The sequence below is a fragment of the Pangasianodon hypophthalmus genome, chromosome 30, assembly GCF_027358585.1.
Source record: "Pangasianodon hypophthalmus isolate fPanHyp1 chromosome 30, fPanHyp1.pri, whole genome shotgun sequence".
Taxonomy (NCBI): domain Eukaryota; kingdom Metazoa; phylum Chordata; class Actinopteri; order Siluriformes; family Pangasiidae; genus Pangasianodon; species Pangasianodon hypophthalmus.
The window spans coordinates 2,275,253-2,295,701 of NC_069739.1; the positions used below are offsets into that span (position 1 = coordinate 2,275,253).

The window sequence follows — 20,449 nt, forward strand, 5'->3', positions numbered from 1 at the left end:
AAGTATGTATGTATATACAGCATGTATACAGTATAGTGTAAAGTAAATACAGCAGGTGAATAAATCATAATATTGCACATTGAACATTCAGAACATTCTGAAAAGTGAGCAGTGATAGTATTGCACATTAGCCTCTACATCGGTGTAAACAGTTTAGTATAGACACACGGAGTACAGACTGAAATGGAATAAGTGAGTGTAGTTGAGTAACATAACATACTGCGTCATAGTATGTCATGTTTACATTCACAGCATTTTATTATATTGTTATTCTTTTGCACTACTGTTATATATGACACTTTCATCACACTAGAAGTGTGTACTAGTCGTCACTGCACTGTCTCTTACTGCGCCTACGGTCCTGTTTTAGTAGTTATTGTACATCTTGTGCTGTTTACACACGTCTGCATGTTAGATTAGATTAGATTTATTGTCATTACACATGTATAAATACAGAGTAACGAAATGCAGTTTAGCATCTAATCAGAAGAGCAAAAAGCAGCAAGTGCAGTATGTACAGTATAAACAGTGTGTATAAACAGTAGTAAATAAACGGAATGTACAGTATAAACAGTGTTAAGAGCAGTTATGTACAGACGAGGGCAGTGAGAGATAAGTGGAATTAAATTAAGATAGTACAAGAATATACAGATGTAATATGTACAATATACAGATGTGCTATAGTAATACTAATATGCAGATGTAGTATGAACTAATCTACAGATGTGCTATACTAATCTACAGATGTGCTATACTAATCTACAGATGTGCTACACTAATCTACAGATGTGCTATACTAATCTACGGTTGTGCTATACTAATCTACAGATGTGCTATACTAATATACATATGTGCTATACTAATCTACAGATGTGCTACACTAATCTACAGATGTGCTATACTAATCTACAGATGTGCTACACTAATATACATGTGCTATACTAATCTACAGATGTGCTACACTAATATACAGATGTGCTACACTAATCTACAGATGTGCTATACTAATCAACAGATGTGCTATACTAATATACATATGTGCTATACTAATCTACAGATGTGCTACACTAATATACATATGTGCTATACTAATCTACAGATGTGCTATACTAATCTACAGATGTGCTATACTAATCAACAGATGTGCTATACTAATCTACAGATGTGCTATACTAATCTACAGTTGTGCTATACTAATATACAGATGTGCTATACTAATCTACAGATGTGCTACACTAATATACATATGTGCTATACTAATCTACAGATGTGCTACACTAATCTACAGATGTGCTATACTAATCTACAGATGTGCTACACTAATATACATATGTGCTATACTAATCTACAGATGTGCTATACTAATCTACAGATGTGCTACACTAATATACATATGTGCTATACTAATCTACAGATGTGCTATACTAATCTACAGATGTGCTATACTAATCTACAGATGTGCTATACTAATCAACAGATGTGCTATACTAATCTACAGATGTGCTATACTAATCTACAGTTGTGCTATACTAATCTACAGATGTGCTATACTAATCTACAGATGTGCTATACTAATCTACAGATGTGCTACACTAATATACAGATGTGCTATACTAATCTACAGATGTGCTATACTAATCTACAGATGTGCTATACTAATCTACAGATGTGCTACACTAATATACATGTGCTATACTAATCTACAGATGTGCTATACTAATCTACAGATGTGCTATACTAATCAACAGATGTGCTATACTAATCTACAGATGTGCTATACTAATCTACAGATGTGCTACACTAATATACAGATGTGCTATACTAATCTACAGATGTGCTATACTAATCTACAGATGTGCTACACTAATATACAGATGTGCTATACTAATCTACAGATGTGCTACACTAATCTACAGATGTGCTATACTAATCTACAGATGTGCTATACTAATCTACAGATGTGCTACACTAATATACATATGTGCTATACTAATCTACAGATGTGCTATACTAATCTACAGATGTGCTATACTAATCTACAGATGTGCTACACTAATATACATGTGCTATACTAATCTACAGATGTGCTACACTAATATACAGATGTGCTATACTAATCAACAGATGTGCTATACTAATCTACAGATGTGCTATACTAATCAACAGATGTGCTACACTAATATACATATGTGCTATACTAATCTACAGATGTGCTATACTAATCTACAGATGTGCTATACTAATCTACAGATGTGCTACACTAATATACATATGTGTTATACTAATCTACAGATGTGCTATACTAATCTACAGATGTGCTATACTAATCTACAGATGTGCTACACTAATATACATATGTGCTATACTAATCTACAGATGTGCTACACTAATATACAGATGTGCTACACTAATCTACAGATGTGCTATACTAATCTACAGATGTGCTATACTAATCTACAGATGTGCTATACTAATCTACAGATGTGCTACACTAATATACATATGTGCTATACTAATCTACAGATGTGCTACACTAATATACAGATGTGCTACACTAATCTACAGATGTGCTATACTAATATACAGATGTGCTATACTAATCTACAGATGTGCAATTGAAAGATCTGGTAAGAACAATATGTGCACTTTATGTACTAATGTATAGTCTCATGTAGCTGTGTGTTGTTTGATGTAGCACCATGGTCCTGGAGGAGCGTTGTTTCGTTTCACTGTGTACTGTACTAGCTGTACGACGGCTGAAATGACAATAAAGCCGCTTGACTTGACTCAGGCTACAGTATATAAAGGAAATATAAAGGTACACATATGACTCCAGCGGTTTAATCCAAGTCTTCTGAAGCGATACAGTCAGTTCTGGGTGAGAACCTGATCAGAAAGGAACTCGTTCTTCATTAGAAATCTTATCTGATCGTGTTACAGCAGAAGACTTGGATTAAATGGCATTGATTACACTGGAGTCAGGTTAGGAGAGGATGGAAGCGTTGATTAGTTTCCCCAGCACCACGACACGGAAGTGTTTTAATCCTTACACAGCAAGTGTGTGAGGAGGTTGCATTGTTTAAATGACGCTTGTTACAGCTGTAGCCACATGTTGACTACCTTCTACTCACTCGTGCTGCTGTAGCAACCTGAAGCTCCGCCCACTGGGATGGGCGGGGAAAGAAGTGCGCGTGAGACCGAGCCAGAGTGCAGGTTGTCTTGCGCTCGCGCTGGTCTGGTCTGGGAAAGAGAGAGAGAGAGAGAGAAAGAGAGAGTGAAAGAGAGAGAGAGAGAGAGAGAGAGCGATTGAAAAGAAGAAACATGGAGTAATTTAGCACTTTTTTCTTTTCTTTCTTTCTTTTTTAATCTAATAAGGGGAGGAAGCAGAAGAGGCGCGCGCATGGACTGCAGCTGGAGCATGTCAGTGTACAGATGTTTTCTTCACTCACAGCCATGTTTAAGCTCCTAACAGCGGCTTTCTGCGTGCTTCTGTCAGGTAAGCGCCGGAAATACGGGCCACGTCCCAACCCGCACTCTAGTGCACTACATATCCTCCACACTATCACTATCAGGCTGCAGCAGACAAGCCTCCTTATTCCATCCAGGGAACTCCATCAAGCAACACTTTCCACTGTGATTGGTGTGGATTGGACACCTGCACCTGTTACAATCACTTCTTCTGCTGTCAACAAACCCATAAATAATATCTGATATTACTGAAATATTACCTTATTTGTCACAATTTCCTATTTTCTATATCCTATTTTATTTATATATAGCCTCCATGTATCTGTTCATGATCTGTTACTGGCTGTAGATCCATTTCGATATGAAACATTACAGTGAAAATTTCCCTTCTTTAAAAGAGTTTTTTGGGTGTACAAACTTTTGTGTAATCCATTTTTCTTAATTTTTTAGAGCATTTAAAATCACATTTTCTGCATAACCTTTATTTATTTGAGTAAAAAAATGGATTACGGATGTTTTGAGAGGAATTATTATGTTGTTATGAACTAGCAAGTCATGAAAATCACATTCTTATGAGAGTCATAATTAAAAAAAAACAAAAAAAGAAAAAAAAAAAGTTTTAATAGAACCCCACTTGTTATTTATTTATTTATTTGTTGACTGAAATTGGGCTTTTATACCTTGTCTCCTCAGTTGTTGTTGCTGCTGTTGTTGTTGTTGTTCTTCTTCTTCTTCTTCTTATTATTATTGTTAGATGTATTATCTCGCCTAGAAGTGAGCGATATGACCGAAACATCGTATCACGATACTCGAGGATATTTACGTATCACGATATTTCAATTTGCGAACAAACCACCAGCAGAAGCAGCGATGTTGCGGAACGTGAGCCGAGGACGGGTTTCTTTTTATATTTTTGTTTCTACACTGAAAAAAAAAAAACAAACAAACATTGGATCAAACTAAAAAACTGCCTCAGCTTGCAGTTAATTTTTTTTATTTATTTAGTATATTTTATATTATATTTTATATAATTTAGTTTTTATATGTTGTAACCTTTTTTTTTTTTTTTTCTGTTTTGGACACAATTTGTTTTACTTTGATCCAAGATTTTTTTTTCAGCATATAGAAATTTTATAAATTAATAGTTTAATATAAAAAAAATAAAATTTTATCTTTATATTGCTACAAAATGTAAAAAAAAAAAAAAAAAAAAAGTTTGATTAAAAGTGTCTATTTTTTTATTTTTGCAGAAAACCAGAAGTTATTTCACTATGTGTTTACACGAGATTATAGAGCTGCAGTTCAGCCTTCCTCTGTGTAAAGGACAAAAACCCTCTGACATTTAGTTTTTGTCCTCACACGGCTACAAAGAGATTTTTTTTTCCAGTGTAGGTTCAGTGTGTTCTTTCATCTCAGTTTGTGCACATGAACATTCACACACTCAAACACACATACACACACACTATGTTTTAGCGTTACTTTTACGTTATTTACACCTTTATGTTAAGCAACACAGTGTTTGAGGAATCTTTAACGTACGTTATCGGATCTTTACGTCCACGTTTACGTTATTTTTACTGCACGAGAAAACAGAATGTACCTGCACTGCTGTGCTGTTTTTTTCTCAATGTGTGGGTTGTGTGCCAGTTTATTTTTCCCCACTGAACAAAACGTGAACCACAAACACACACACACACGCACACACATACACACACGCACACATACACACAGGAAACCGAGGTGAGAGCAGGGAGTTAGACGGGATTCTTCTTGCGGTTTGGTGAAATCTCTTAATATTGATCTCTAGATTTCATTTCTGAAGCTCTGAAACGCAGCGTTCCATTTTCTACATGCAGAGACACATTACAGCTCAGATTATTACTGTCTATCTATCTATCTATCTATCTATCTATCTATCTATCTATCTATTTTAACTTCTTTATCAATTTATTCACTTTGTCCACCATGAAATGAAGTACAGGAATGTGTCGTTAATAAATAGAGACTACAAAGTCAGGATTTTGGGAAACTTTCTTGTTATTATGAGACATTAAGCCATAATTTCTGAAAATATATCTAGTTTGAGACACCATGTCAATTCTGATAAACTCTCGAACCTTCATGTTAATGGTTTTATATTTTTTTCAGGCAACTAAAATAGAGCTTCATACCTTGTCTTCTCAGATTTATTATTATTATTATTATTATTAGTGGTAGTAGTAGTAGTATTTGTATTATTACCTTTTGATCGTTAACTTAATTCATTTTAAAATGTCTAATTATATGTACATAATTGTAATTTATATATAAATATATATTAAAATAATATAAAAATAATATTAAATTAAAATATATTTTATACATTATATACATTACACAAACTTCAATTATATATAAATTATTTAAAGTTATGTATAAAATATAGATTTATAGACTTTGTATATTATTCATGCTTGGTATAGTTTACATTTTATATATACACATATAATACTAATAATTAAAATAAAAAATACATTACAACATTTGTAAATATAAATAAATTGTTTTAATTTACGTATAACTGTATATTTATAAACTTTATTTAAAAAATTTATGATGTTATTTTATACCTTTTTATGAAAGTTAAATTAAATTATTATTATTATGATGATGATGATGATTATAATACACTATTCCTCAGGAATATATTTTTGTAAAACTGCATGTAGTTACAGTAGAGTAAAGCACTACAGAGACTCTGTATTTGTCCCCGTTAGTGTCGGGTGTAGGAGCAGCTGAAGGGCGTGAGCTTGCTGCACCTCGAGATGTTCATTTCCACTCGGTGAATCTGAGGAACACGGTGCGGTGGAGCTCAGGAACAGCCGACGCCCGCGGCACCACGTACACGGTGGAGTATGCAATGTGAGTCAACCCCGAAACATCACCATCCAGCCGAGCCGAGTGAGGAGTGCAGGAGTGAGGAGTGAGGAGTGAGGAGTGCAGGAGTGCAGGAGTGAGGAGTGAGGAGTGCAGGAGTGCAGGAGTGAGGAGTGCAGGAGTGAGGAGTGCAGGAGTGAGGAGTGAGGAGTGCAGGAGTGCAGGAGTGCAGGAGTGAGGAGTGCAGGAGTGAGGAGTGAGGAGTGAGGAGTGCAGGAGTGAGGAGTGAGGAGTGCAGGAGTGAGGAGTGAGGAGTGCAGGAGTGAGGAGTGCAGGAGTGAGGAGTGAGGAGTGCAGGAGTGCAGGAGTGAGGAGTGCAGGAGTGAGGAGTGAGGAGTGCAGGAGTGCAGGAGTGCAGGAGTGAGGAGTGAGGAGTGAGGAGTGCAGGAGTGAGGAGTGAGGAGTGAGGAGTGCAGGAGTGAGGAGTGCAGGAGTGAGGAGTGAGGAGTGAGGAGTGCAGGAGTGCAGGAGTGAGGAGTGCAGGAGTGAGGAGTGCAGGAGTGAGGAGTGAGGAGTGAGGAGTGCAGGAGTGCAGGAGTGCAGGAGTGAGGAGTGAGGAGTGAGGAGTGCAGGAGTGCAGGAGTGAGGAGTGAGGAGTGCAGGAGTGAGGAGTGAGGAGTGCAGGAGTGAGGAGTGCAGGAGTGCAGGAGTGAGGAGTGAGGAGTGAGGAGTGCAGGAGTGAGGAGTGAGGAGTGAGGAGTGCAGGAGTGAGGAGTGAGGAGTGCAGGAGTGAGGAGTGCAGGAGTGAGGAGTGAGGAGTGCAGGAGTGAGGAGTGAGGAGTGCAGGAGTGAGGAGTGCAGGAGTGCAGGAGTGAGGAGTGCAGGAGTGAGGAGTGCAGGAGTGAGGAGTGAGGAGTGAGGAGTGAGGAGTGCAGGAGTGCAGGAGTGAGGAGTGCAGGAGTGAGGAGTGAGGAGTGAGGAGTGCAGGAGTGAGGAGTGCAGGAGTGAGGAGTGAGGAGTGCAGGAGTGAGGAGTGAGGAGTGAGGAGTGCAGGAGTGAGGAGTGAGGAGTGCAGGAGTGAGGAGTGCAGGAGTGAGGAGTACAGGAGTGAGGAGTGCAGGAGTGAGGAGTGCAGGAGTGCAGGAGTGCAGGAGTGAGGAGTGCAGGAGTGAGGAGTGCAGGAGTGAGGAGTGAGGAGTGCAGGAGTGCAGGAGTGAGGAGTGCAGGAGTGAGGAGTGAGGAGTGCAGGAGTGAGGAGTGCAGGAGTGCAGGAGTGAGGAGTGCAGGAGTGAGGAGTGAGGAGTGCAGGAGTGAGGAGTGAGGAGTGAGGAGTGCAGGAGTGCAGGAGTGAGGAGTGCAGGAGTGAGGAGTGAGGAGTGAGGAGTGCAGGAGTGAGGAGTGAGGAGTGCAGGAGTGAGGAGTGCAGGAGTGAGGAGTGAGGAGTGCAGGAGTGAGGAGTGAGGAGTGAGGAGTGCAGGAGTGAGGAGTGAGGAGTGCAGGAGTGAGGAGTGCAGGAGTGAGGAGTACAGGAGTGAGGAGTGAGGAGTGAGGAGTGCAGGAGTGAGGAGTGAGGAGTGCAGGAGTGAGGAGTGCAGGAGTGAGGAGTGAGGAGTGAGGAGTGCAGGAGTGAGGAGTGAGGAGTGCAGGAGTGAGGAGTGCAGGAGTGAGGAGTACAGGAGTGAGGAGTGCAGGAGTGAGGAGTGCAGGAGTGCAGGAGTGCAGGAGCGTAGCCTTGGGGCCGAGGGCTTACTTTACTGTCACACCTGCTTTCACACACACATTACAATCCTACTGAGAGTGTCATTCACACACATACACACACACACACTTCTCCATTTCCATCTCATTCTACACACTCATCCTCACTTACTCAGCGGTGTTAACACACCACACACACACACACACACACACACACACACACACACTCACCACATAGCTATATAAATATATAATACAGGAGCAGTCTGGGGTGGAGTAGCAGCAATAAATAAATAAATGAGACGTTATGTACGAGGTTCTGTGGATCAGAATGAAGAAAATAATTTGTCTGTAAAAGTCAGGCATCACCACACTGCAGCACTCATGTCGCTAATAAGTAAAAGTCCTAGCTACCAGCTAACATCGTGAGTAGAGATGACACGATACCACTTCTTCTTTTCCGATACCGACACTGAAACTAGCGATACCCGTCCCATACTGTTTTCCTTAAAAGCTTTAGCTTTATAACATTTTATTTTTAAACTGAAGAACTTTACAGTTAAACTCTTTCACACAAAAAGCACTTACGCTGTCAGTATAATTAATATAAACAGGGAAGAATTATAAAATGAAATCAAACCTAACAAAAGAAAAAAAAAAACACTCAAGTCTCTTTAATGTTTTCAGGTCCAAAAATACATTTACATTTTCCAAATCCAATTTCAATCCTCGCCATTTGTTTCAGGATCCGATATATTTATATCCCATCCACCTTTTTTTTTTTTTTTTTTGCTGTTATCTGTAAACATAGACAAAAGCAGGATCAGTCTCAGGTTGGGGGCGTGGCCTGAAGTTTGAAGGCGGAGACTGTACGTTCAAAGTTCTGGTTATAATATAGTTAATATTTCGCAGTTAGGGAGCGTTGTGTAAAATTAACTAATAACTCATTTAATTGTGCATATACTGAATGCTGGACTTTAAAAACTATATATTGTCCAATAAATGTGAGGTTACGGTAGAAATAAACATATTAATAGAACTATAACTGTTTTATTCCTCTTATACCATCGCAATTTGACGAGTACATTTTTTTAAAAAGATCAACACATTGTAATTTTTTATCCTTTTATAGCTACATTTAATGTTGTGGAACTTCTGTGAAGCAGGTCACTTATGTTATAGCAGCTATAAACGATCATTCCTTCACCATCCTCTTTTTTCTCTCTCTTGAAATTAATAAGATGAAAGAAAAAAAACGGAGCTTGTCATGTTACTGAGAAACCACAAAAAGCGTAAAATGTTCTGAAGATGTCGGAAACGTCACTGACTGTTATGAAGTGCTGACACTGGAGACTCCTTCCAAAAATATTAAATAATAATAACATCGCCTCACAGAAAATGTCACCATTGGTGATGTGGAGCTTCTGTTGTACACGTCCCTGTGAATGAGCGGTTACTATAGAAACCGTATCGTAAACAACAGCCTAGATGTTGGGTTGGAATATGTGAGATCAGTGTGTGTGTGTGTGTGTGTGTGTTTGTCCTGTTGTAGATACGGTGATGCTGTGGATGTGGACGGAACCGAGCAGGTGGCGTGGAGGCCGGTGGAACAGTGTGACGACATCACGCAGATGGAATGCGACGTGACGGAACAGACCAACGATACGGAGGAGGAATACTACGTCAGAGTGAGAGCTAACGGGCCGAACGGACGCTCGGAGTGGACCGAGACCGACAGACGGCTCAGACTCGCCGACAGTGAGTGCACGAGGGAGAGAGAAAGAGACGGAGTTTTCCGGAAAAAAACCAACAAAAAAGCAAAAAAACTAAACATCACTGATTGGTGGCAAAGCAAATATCCTACTGTAATACACAGCACATGATGTTCTTAACTGGTTCATGTGCTCGCTGAGAGTTTATAGATTTAGATTATTGTTTTATTCTCAGTCTTCTCTTAAAATCTTTTTCCAGGAAATTCTTTAACCTAAAGAGAGTACGTTGGTACTCCAGCAGAATAAGAAATTCCACAATTACGATGAGATGATTCAAATCACACCACACTGATTGCAGTAATTATGCACTGCTTATCGTGTTTTAAAGCCTGTTTCCTTGACGCCGATTCATTTGGCTCAATAATTACAGCACACGTATGGTAACTCGGCCACATCACTGCACTTTGATCCACAGTAATGCAGCAGGTTTACACGCAGCAATATCAATAAACCCCACTGCGTCCTGATACAGAGGAACTCAGTCATATAGAGGTCTGAAGAAGTAAGATTAATGCCACAGGATTCAGTTTAAGTTTAAGTCAAATCGTCAGTGACAGGGTGCTGTGACCCTAATGTTACTTTAACAACACGTCTCAAAGTGTTTTATTCCTCTTACACCACACCAGTTTGCCAATTTTTCATTCTTTTTATCCGTTTAGAGTTACATTTAATGTTGTGGCACGTCTGTGAAATTAGTTCCTGTCAGCCTCAAAAAAAAAACAAAAACAAAAAAAACACGCAGCTTTTCATTTTACCATGAAACCCTAAAGTGTGTAAAGGAAAAAGTTACAGCTTTACCTCTGACTGTTACAAAGTTCTGACACTGGAGACTCCTTCCGTAAATGGTAAATAAACGTCTCCTTAAGTTTAAAAATATACGTCTTTTTATGGCGATCCTTCCGCAGGTTCACCTACAGAAACCTTGTTACGACTTTTACTTCCTCTAGATAGTCAAGTCTTATGGCGATCGCTATATGTGAATGAGCTGTTACTATAGAAACGATAACATTAGAATAAGTGCTTTAATATAAACCTGTGATTTGCAGCTGCACTACTGTCAGAGCTGCTGTTATAGAATATTAATCAACACCTTCTGACCAATCAGATTCCAGAATTCAGCAGCGCTGTGAAAACAAAACAAAACAAAAAACAATGCAGTGCAGTTTTCCCTAAATCTAATTTCACTTTCTAAAATTATTTTTTTTCTTTGTCAGCCATTTTGGGACCTCCGCAGGTGAATGTAACTGTGTTGGAAAACAAGCTGCACATCAAGCTGAGCGGCCCGTTCCGATGGAGGAATCCCGGAAAGAAGCGCCAGTCGATGTTTAACATCTTCCCTCACATGGTCTACAACATCAGTGTGTACAACAACAGCAGCAAACGCACGGTAGGAGGCTGATTACGGTCATCTCAAAGACAAAAGGCAAAAAAAATCCCTAATTATTAAGCATGTTGCAATGTAGGTGACATTTGGCACAGAGACTTCCTTGAAATCACGTCATAAGAGATCCGCAGCTAAACAGGAAGTAAAAATTCACAAGTGCAAATCCACTCAGTTTAGCATTTTAAAATGATTTAAAAATTGTTGAGATTGTAAACCAGGACTCTGTTAAAGTTTTCTGTTTTTATTAGAGATGGCACCGATGCGATACCCAGTGTCAGTTTCGGTATAATACCATCAAAAAAATGGTGGATCTGATATTGGTGAAAACGTATCAGATATCAGACCCTGTATCAAACAGCAAGCATTAGAATGAGATTTGGAAAAGAAATGTATTTTTGGAACTGGAAATGTTTACATATAAAGAGACTCGACTGTATTTTCTTTTGTTTGATTAATTATACATAGTTTTTCTACTATATTATATTTATTAAATGTCTAAATTTGTATGATTATAAGTTATTTTTGTGTGAAAGAGTTCAACTGTGAAGTGCATAAGTTACAAAATTAAAGCTTAGTATTTTTAAAAAATCTTTTTTATACTATTCAATTCAATTCAATTTTATTTGTATAGCGCTATAACAATGGATATTGTCACAAAGCAGCTTTACAGAAATATATAAATTCAGGATATAAATTTTAAATTTATAAATTTGTCCCTAATGTGCAAGCCGGCAAGAGCATCCAAACATCCCAGTTCACCATGACACTCTACGCCTGTGAACCCTCCAGACCTGCTCCTTTACCTAAGAAAAAACTATTCACAAAAGGCTTGACTAAACAAATATGTTTTCAGCCTAGACTTAAACACTGAGACTGTGTCTGAGCCCCGAACACTAATTGGAAGCCTGTTCCATAACTGTGGGGCTTTGTAAGAGAAAGCTCTACCCTCTGCTATAGTCTTCACTATTCGAGGTACCAACAAATAGCCTGCACCTAGTAGGAGTGGCAGATCATAAAAGACCAAAAGTTCGCTCAGGTACTGTGGCGCGAGACCATTCAGTGCTTTATAGGTTAATAGTAGTATTTTATAATCAATACAAAATGTGATTGGGAGCCAATGCAGAGTGGATAAGATGGGGGTGATGTGGTCATATCTTCTGGTTCTAGTAAGGACTCTTAAAGCTGCATTCTGGACTAACTGGAGCTTGTTTATGCATCTACTGGAAAATCCAGACAGTAAGACATTGCAATAATCCAACCTAGAAGTAACAAAAGCATGAACTAATTTTTTGGCACTGTTAGATTTTACAAGTTGTGTTATGAACAGCAGGCCAACAGTTTTTAAAGAAGACGTTTTGATCAGTCAAATGTTTTGTTAGTCAGTCCTTACACCAGTCAGAAGGCAGGAAACAGTGATATTAAACAGCTCATATTTTGAAATGGAGGCATTTTTATTGACTAAAAACCTAAACCTGAAAATAGGGGGAAACAGGAGTAGACGTGTGTGAGTTATTTACATTAGAGCATTCTTGTCATCACTACTGACATGGAGGGTATCTGCTTACGGATGTTCGGATCTGAGAGAGGGGAAAAAAAGTCCACAAAGTTTTCATAAAGACGGCTCAGTGCCAGTTTTCACAGCGCCTCTCAGATTGCGGATCAGCACTCCGGCCTTGGAGGGCGTGTGAAAATCAATCTGAGCTCAGCAACAATAAAAGTGGTGTTAGGTCTCACTGGAGCATTCAGCTGTTTCGGGACAACCTGAGTATTAAAACAACAATTACATGCAACTGTAGACTCCCACGTGATGCCTATTGTCTGGAGATCACAAGTTTGAATCCCAATGATACCAAAAACATCTGTGGTTGGGAGTTTAAAAGGAGAAAAATGAGGACTTTTCCCTGTCCGTCAGAGCAGCTATGTGAGCACGGGTAGTGCACTTGAGCTTGTTAATGCTCTCCTCCAAGCGTGTTCAGCATCCCTGTAATGTTAAATGAATAGAAATCTGAAAACTTCACCCTCTTAGGTTGGAAGCTCTTGTGCAGTAGGATCAGTGGGTGGGAGGTAGCAATAACTAAATCCATTCACACCTTTTAAATTCTGGATTCTGATTGGTCAGAAGGTATTGATAAATTCTCTATAACAGCAGCTCTGACAGTAGTGCAGGATTATATTAATGTGCTTGTTCTAATACGTTATCGTTTCTATAGCAACAGCTCGTTCACAGGGACGTGTGCAGCAGACGCTCCACAGCGCTTTGTAAGAGTCAGGTTTCCCAGATCTTCAGGACAGAGGAGTTTATGCCTTTTTGGTTTCTCAGTAACACGACAAGCTGTGTTTTTTTGGATTATTACCTTCACAAGAGAGAAAAAAGAGCGTTTGTTCAGGGAACGACTGTTTATAGCTGCTATAACGTGAAAGATTGTTTCATAGACTTTGCACAAAATTAAATATTACTAATAATGAATAACAATACACCATATCATTCTTTAATTAATGAACATATTAATAAATATTGTAACTGTTGGCAAATTGGTGTGGTATAAGAGGAATAAAACACTCCAGGACATGTTATTATAAGAAAATAATCAGCGTCAGGGTGGTAACAGTAACTCCGCTTCATTGCGCCAACCTGTTGTTGATTAGTTTCCTATAACAGCATGACACAGTGTGACAGCATCAGCTGTCAGTAATTTTACCTGGCCTTAAAGTGACTAAAGGTGTAATGCATCAAGCATATTGTCACTGTATTCACATCTTTTTTTTTTTTGTTGGTTTTTCAGCAGTACTTCCTGCAGCCGAAAAAGCTCCTGCAGCACGGTCCACTGGAGTACAACTCAGAGCACTGTGTGAGGGCAGAGGTGCTCTCTCTCTCCCTCCATCTAACCACCACGCCATCGGAATGGATCTGCGTCTCCACCCCTGACGGTAACACCACCGAGATTCATATAACGTTAATCTGTCACAGCTACGCCTTCTAACTCACATGGAAAAGTTCAAAGGCTAATAAATATCCTATGTCCACACTAGCATGCGACAGGTCACTTGCAGTTTGTCTTCGTGGGCGTGTAATGACCGCTACTGTTGTTTCTTGTGGGTGTGGCCACAAGAAGATACAGCATATCTTTTCGAACTTACTAAACAAACTGCTAAACAGTGTGAAAATCTGTTGTATGATTTACATACTATGCGCTCGGCTTCATACTCAGATCAGATTAGCAAAACAAGTTAACTGTACTAGCTACACACACTCACCACAGGAACTAAAGATCTCTGCTACTTCCTTCAAGCTTTAATTTTCTTTGTAAGGTCTCTGTAGACGGTTCATGATGACAGGATAAGATGAAACCACAGCTATAGTTTTTCTTCCAGAAATAATTGCAAGTAGGAACTAAAGTTGTGAGAGGGGAACTGAAGAAACGTCGGACCACACGCAGGATATGATTGGTCTGAAGACTCATTTGAGCCAATCGCTTGGATTTGTTACTTTACTATGACAAATACACACCTGATTTGCCCATTTTAGTTCAAATGCGACTTTGCCGCTGAAATCACGGCTCCATGTCGCATACGCACACAGAATATAAATAGTTACCTATCACTTTTTCACTGACTAGTGTGAAGGTATGTTTAAGGTGTAGTCGCATGAGCAGGTTTAATCAGAGGAAAGGCAGCTATGTGTGACCTGGATAATGCATCTCTGCCTCATTATGGTATCATAAAGTGACAGGACAGGTTTGGGTGAGAGCAAACATTTCTCATGCACCTCGCCTAATCGTGTGAATAATTATCTTTTCATTTCTGCGCCAGATCTGATTCCTCCTGCACCCAGACCTGTGTGTGTGTGTGTGTGTGTGTGTGTGTGTGTATGTGTGTGTGTTTGAGTAGAGCATATAAACACTGCATTGTGTATATTTCAGAATTTCTGAACTTAATTATCGTATTCACAACTTCCTTGTCCTTGCTCACTGTCACAGATGCTGCAGCAAAAAAGAAATAATAAATAATAATTTAAAAAATAACAAATAATAAAACTCAGTGTTGAAGTAATCATGTGATATGTTGTGCAGTGTTGAAGCATGTCATAAAAATAGGAGATATAAAAATAGACATTAATAACAGTGGAGGTAAAAAGAAAAAACATATACAGTGATGTATAAGCTGGTCCTATTTGCATAATGCATAATTTAAGGTAATATGCAAATTTGCTTCGTGTTTCAGAATAAAGATTCCTGTACATGTGTATAATTTTTTTTATGAAATGGAGGAAAATTAGTGAGTGCAAGCTTATTACACTGTAATAATACACCCTGCCCTGTAACCGCCATTTTATTGTTTTTCTTTCTTTCTTTCTTTCTTTCTCCAGACCCATTTAAGTTTCAGATGATGATGATGATGTTAGGCGTCGTCGTTCCCACCGCTATATGCCTGTTTGTTTTAGCTGCAGTCGGAGGTTTCGCTTATTACTACATCTGTGGTCACAAACCGAGGCTGCCCAAGAGCGTGGTGAGTCACATCTAATGACAAACACACCTCACACACCGGTATAAGATCAGTTTTTGGCAATTTCCTGCAGGTAAATTGGAGGCAGGACCTGTTTAAATGATTCTCTTTAATATCCCAGGAGATTTAATGAAGAGACTCATTAAGGTATCAACTTTAAGACAACTTTTTCTCCTAAAATTCCCCAGGAAACAAATGCAAATTTAAATGGGTTAAAATTTATTCTCGACATAAGAAAATAATTTATTAATGTGACAGGATTACAACTCACTCACATAAAAAAACAAATAATATGACGTAAACAATAAATAAATAAATAAATAGACATGAGTATTTAACATACTCAAAAACGTTTTATACCTGTTTAATTACATCAAAAATGAAAATTATAGCTGGAATGTAGAACATTTGGCACTTTCTCTTCAAGTGCACTTACAAATGCTACCATATAAAAATTTCATGAGTAGAGCCTTTCAAAAATACTAGTGTACTGTTCTCCGAGTACTTAAACTAGCGTATCAGAATACTAGTGTACTGTTCTCCGAGTACTTAAACTAGCGTATCAAAATACTAGTGTACTGTTCTCCGAGTACTTAAACTAGCGTATCAAAATACTAGTGTACTGTTCTCCGAGTACTTAAACTAGCGTATCAAAATACTAGTGTACTGTTCTCCGAGTACTTAAACTAGCGTATCAAAATACTAGTGTACTGTTCTCCGAGTACTTAAACTAGCGTATCAAAATACTAGTGTACTGTTCTCCGTGTACTTAAACTAGCGTATCAAAATACTAGTGTACTGTTCTCCGAGTACTTAAATTAGCGTATCAAAATACTAGTGTACTGTTCTCCGAGTACTTAAACTAGCGTATCAAAATACTAGTGTACTGTTCTCCGAGTACTTAAACTAGCGTATCAAAATACTAGTGTACTGTTCTCCGAGTACTTAAACTAGCATATCAAAATACTAGTGTACTGTTCTCCGAGTACTTAAACTAGCGTATCAAAATACTAGTGTACTGTTCTCCGAGTACTTAAACTAGCGTATCAAAATACTAGTGTACTGTTCTCCGAGTACTTAAACTAGCGTATCAAAATACTAGTGTACTGTTCTCCGAGTACTTAAACTAGCGTATCAAAATACTAGTGTACTGTTCTCCGAGTACTTAAACTAGCATATCAAAATACTAGTGTACTGTTCTCTGAATGTTCAGAAATACTAGATTACTCTTCACTAAGTACTCAGGAATACTGGTGCACTGTTTTCCAAGTACTTATACTAGGCATATCAGAAATACTAGGGACTGTACTTAAGAAAAACAGTAGTGTACCCTACTTTAAAATACTAGGCACTGTACTTAAACATGCGTATCAACGATACTAGAGTACTCGGGTACTGAATTTAAACTAGTGTATCAGCAATACATATTTCTCTTCAAATATACCCAGATGTTTGATACTATGTTAAAAGCAAACTGTACATCTCTCCAAATATACATTAGTACACTAGTAAACCTGGCAGTAACAGCCTGACAGCCTACTCTGAGATGTTTGAAAATGGTGAGCTGTAATGTGAACAGGTGTGTCTTGGTTTCTGAAATGTTGCTCTCCTGCATAGTTTCATTCCAGCCCTCGCTCTGGAATTCCGACGCTCCTTGATCAGCTAGTCGAGTGTTATGCTAGGTAGAGGACAGATCCTACGCCTTTATCAGACACACCCAGTGGCTTGAGGGGGAATTCATTCCATCGACCCTGCTATCACGAGCTATTATCTTTCTATTGGTCACGTTACCTTCACAGCTCTTTCTTGCTAATTATAATAAATAGGCTACTTTCACACAGGGACATTTTTGTGCTGATGTGGAAAACAACCCAGAACTGCTCACACAACATTGTATTCAGTATCAACTAACTAACTAGCCTTACTTGATCTCTAGATCTCTAGATTAGTTTTATTATCCTCAGTAATGCAGATGAAATAAAGAAACTCCACACAGACAGGAACCCAAGCTCAGGATCAAACCCTGGAGACGGTAGTTTTCAATTCGACATGCTGATTGGTCGACAAGCTGATTGGTCGGGAGAAAAAAAAGCACTTGGCACTTTGATAAAAAGTTGAACTTTTTAAAAAGAAGATGCTGTGTAATAATAAATATTATTACTTTTTTCTGACCTCTTCCTGTAGAAGGACATTCAACAGGATGTACACATGGAAAGGAAACTCCAGACGTTCCAGCCCGAGAAACATCTGCCCAGCATAAATGTGATCATCATCAACAACACCAAGCTGAGCACAGCGGAATCAAAACCCAGTTTCCTCGGCCCATTTCATCACGGTGCCGACATTCCAGAGCGCTCGCCGCTTGCTGTCGCGGGGGACGTGATAGAGGCACCTTACGCAATGCAGAACGTCCAGCATACATCAGCAGCAGCAGGCGTACAAAGCTGTCATGGCTCTTTGAGTGAAGATTATGGCTTGGTACATCAGGACGATGGGAACCAGGTCTCCCCTTGCCCATATAACCCCCGAGTGGCACCACACTGTGTAGGCGGAGTCAATCCATACATGGCACAGACTGAAATGACAGAACAATCACAAGAGAGATATGAAGAAGAAGAAGAAGAAGAAGACAGAGAGACACAGACATTTTGTAACTGGGACCGAGATACTGGTCAGCTCCAGCTGGACTTCCCTTTGCTGAGCAGGTTCGGCTCGGAGACCTCGGAAACCACAGAGACGCAGATGAGGCGAAGCGCGGTGCTGCTCCCACGCCGTCCTGTCCTCACCAGTGTAGTGGTCAAGCAGGCTTCAGAGGAGACCGCAGATGATGACCCGCTCCTGCAGATGGAGAAAGACTGGGACCTGCAGGTTCAGAGCACTGCCGAGTAGATTCCACAAACCTCCGTTTGATCCCAGTCATCACTCAGGGATTTTATTAAATGAACACCCAATGTTCCGTATCTTAGCAATATTGATGGAGCCCCAAACACCGTCCTCACGCATGAAGTAGCTCCTGATGAGCGTCATGTTTTTGGTTTTAGATGCATACACACTTTTATTTCACTGTATAAAACATAAAACATGTGTTTAATATAATGCTAAGAAAGTTCATGGTCTTTATTCCTTAAAGAATTTCAGCCAAATTTTTAGAAAAAATACAGAGAGAGAGAGAGAGAGAGAGAGAGAGAGACAGAGAAAGGGAGACATGCACACACAGAGAAAGACACTAAGAGACAGACAGATAGACAGACACAGAGAGAGACAAACTGACCGAGTGAGAGATAAAGAGGGAGAAAGATGGACAGATAGACAGAGAGAGATAGAAAGAGCAAGACACAGAGAGAGGCAGAGAGAGAGACAGACACAAGGAGAGAGGCAGAGAGAGAGACAGACACAAGGAGAGAGGCAGAGAGAGACAAAGATGGGGAGAGAGGGACGGAGAGAGAGAGAGAGACATACACAGAGAGAGAGGCAGAGAGAGAGACACAAAGATAGGGAGAGAGGGACAGAGAGAGAGAGAGAGACAGATGCAGATAGATAGAAAGAGACAGAGGGATTTGATTGGCATTCTAGCTGTATACAGTATACAATAGCATTCCAGCATGATCACTGAACAACATGTAGTGCAAGATAGATGACAATACACAGCAATAAATACACAGTATGTTACACACTCAGGGAGAAGCTTAGCTTTAGCGTTTCATTTGAGTGAAATACTAATGTCTAATCTCTGAACATTCCTCTAATGTTTAACTAAATTCACAACTACATTCAGGAATTCAGAATTGTTTATTAAAAACATCTTTGTGTAACACAGAAGTACATAAATAAAGATATTTTGTACATTCATAAAATTGTTCAATTAACACTTCAAACTAATATACAATGAAATAAATATCAGACAAAACTAAGTATAAATATCACATTATTACACGAACAAATGATTGTTATTGTTATACATTTTTTATGAGATGTTTCATTTGTGTGATTATTATGTATTGTTGTGTGAAAAGCATTTTTCAGTATATTTATCATTTTATTATCATCTTCTCCTTGAATGTGAAAAGTTCATAAGCAGGAAAATGCTTAAATGTCACAGAGACTTTTGCCACATGAAGGATTTGTGTAGTATATTTTTTTTTTTTTTTTTATTAAAAGTTAAATCGATTTTTTTTCACTTTGGAATTATAAGCTGACAGAATGCTAACTTTTATCTAAGTATAAATGATGAAGTATATTTTAATTATAAAGATTATCACAAAATAAACACAATACCTGATCAAAGACTGGAGAGAAAAGTGTGTGGTTTGTAACAGGTGTTCATTTGTTTCACTGATTCTGATGTTTGAGATGTTCAGGTTCTCTCGTGCTGTTTGTCGCCACCTAGTGGCCGAGGAAAAGGTTGCTCAGGGTTCTTCGATTAGTTAATGGTTCTAAGCTTCTGCTTCAACGCTTATTTATACTCTATGTTAGAGTTCTGTGTAATATTTTAAAGGATTTTCTCACAGGGACAAACTGAGGAACCCCTTTAGTGTTCTACGTTTATTTTACTTTACTGAACAATGTATTAAGAGGAAAAGCTGTAACTTCTTTCTTTATATTCATTTGCTTGTCTTCCTTCTTCCTTTCTTTGTTCCTTCCTTCCTTTTTAAGGTAAAAGTAGAGGCTTTTAAGGGAAAAGTGAAAGCTTTTAAGGGAAAAGTAAAGGCTTTTGGGGGAAGAGTAGAGGCTTTTAAGGGAAAAAGAGACGCTTTTTCGGGAAAAGTAG

At 38.9% G+C, this 20,449-nt stretch overlaps 1 protein-coding gene across 1 annotated transcript; it reads left to right on the forward strand.

The window, feature by feature from the left end:
- The first annotated feature begins 3,185 nt into the window (after positions 1–3,185).
- On the forward strand, positions 3,186–20,119 carry il20ra (interleukin 20 receptor, alpha). The gene is made up of 7 exons (XM_026931156.3): positions 3,186–3,496; positions 6,225–6,369; positions 9,575–9,780; positions 11,009–11,181; positions 13,962–14,106; positions 15,545–15,684; positions 17,866–20,119. The coding sequence occupies exons 1-7, from the start codon at positions 3,433–3,435 to the stop codon at positions 18,568–18,570; spliced, it is 1,578 nt and encodes a 525-aa protein (XP_026786957.3). The 5' UTR covers positions 3,186–3,432; the 3' UTR covers positions 18,571–20,119.
- The last annotated feature ends 330 nt before the right edge of the window (positions 20,120–20,449 follow it).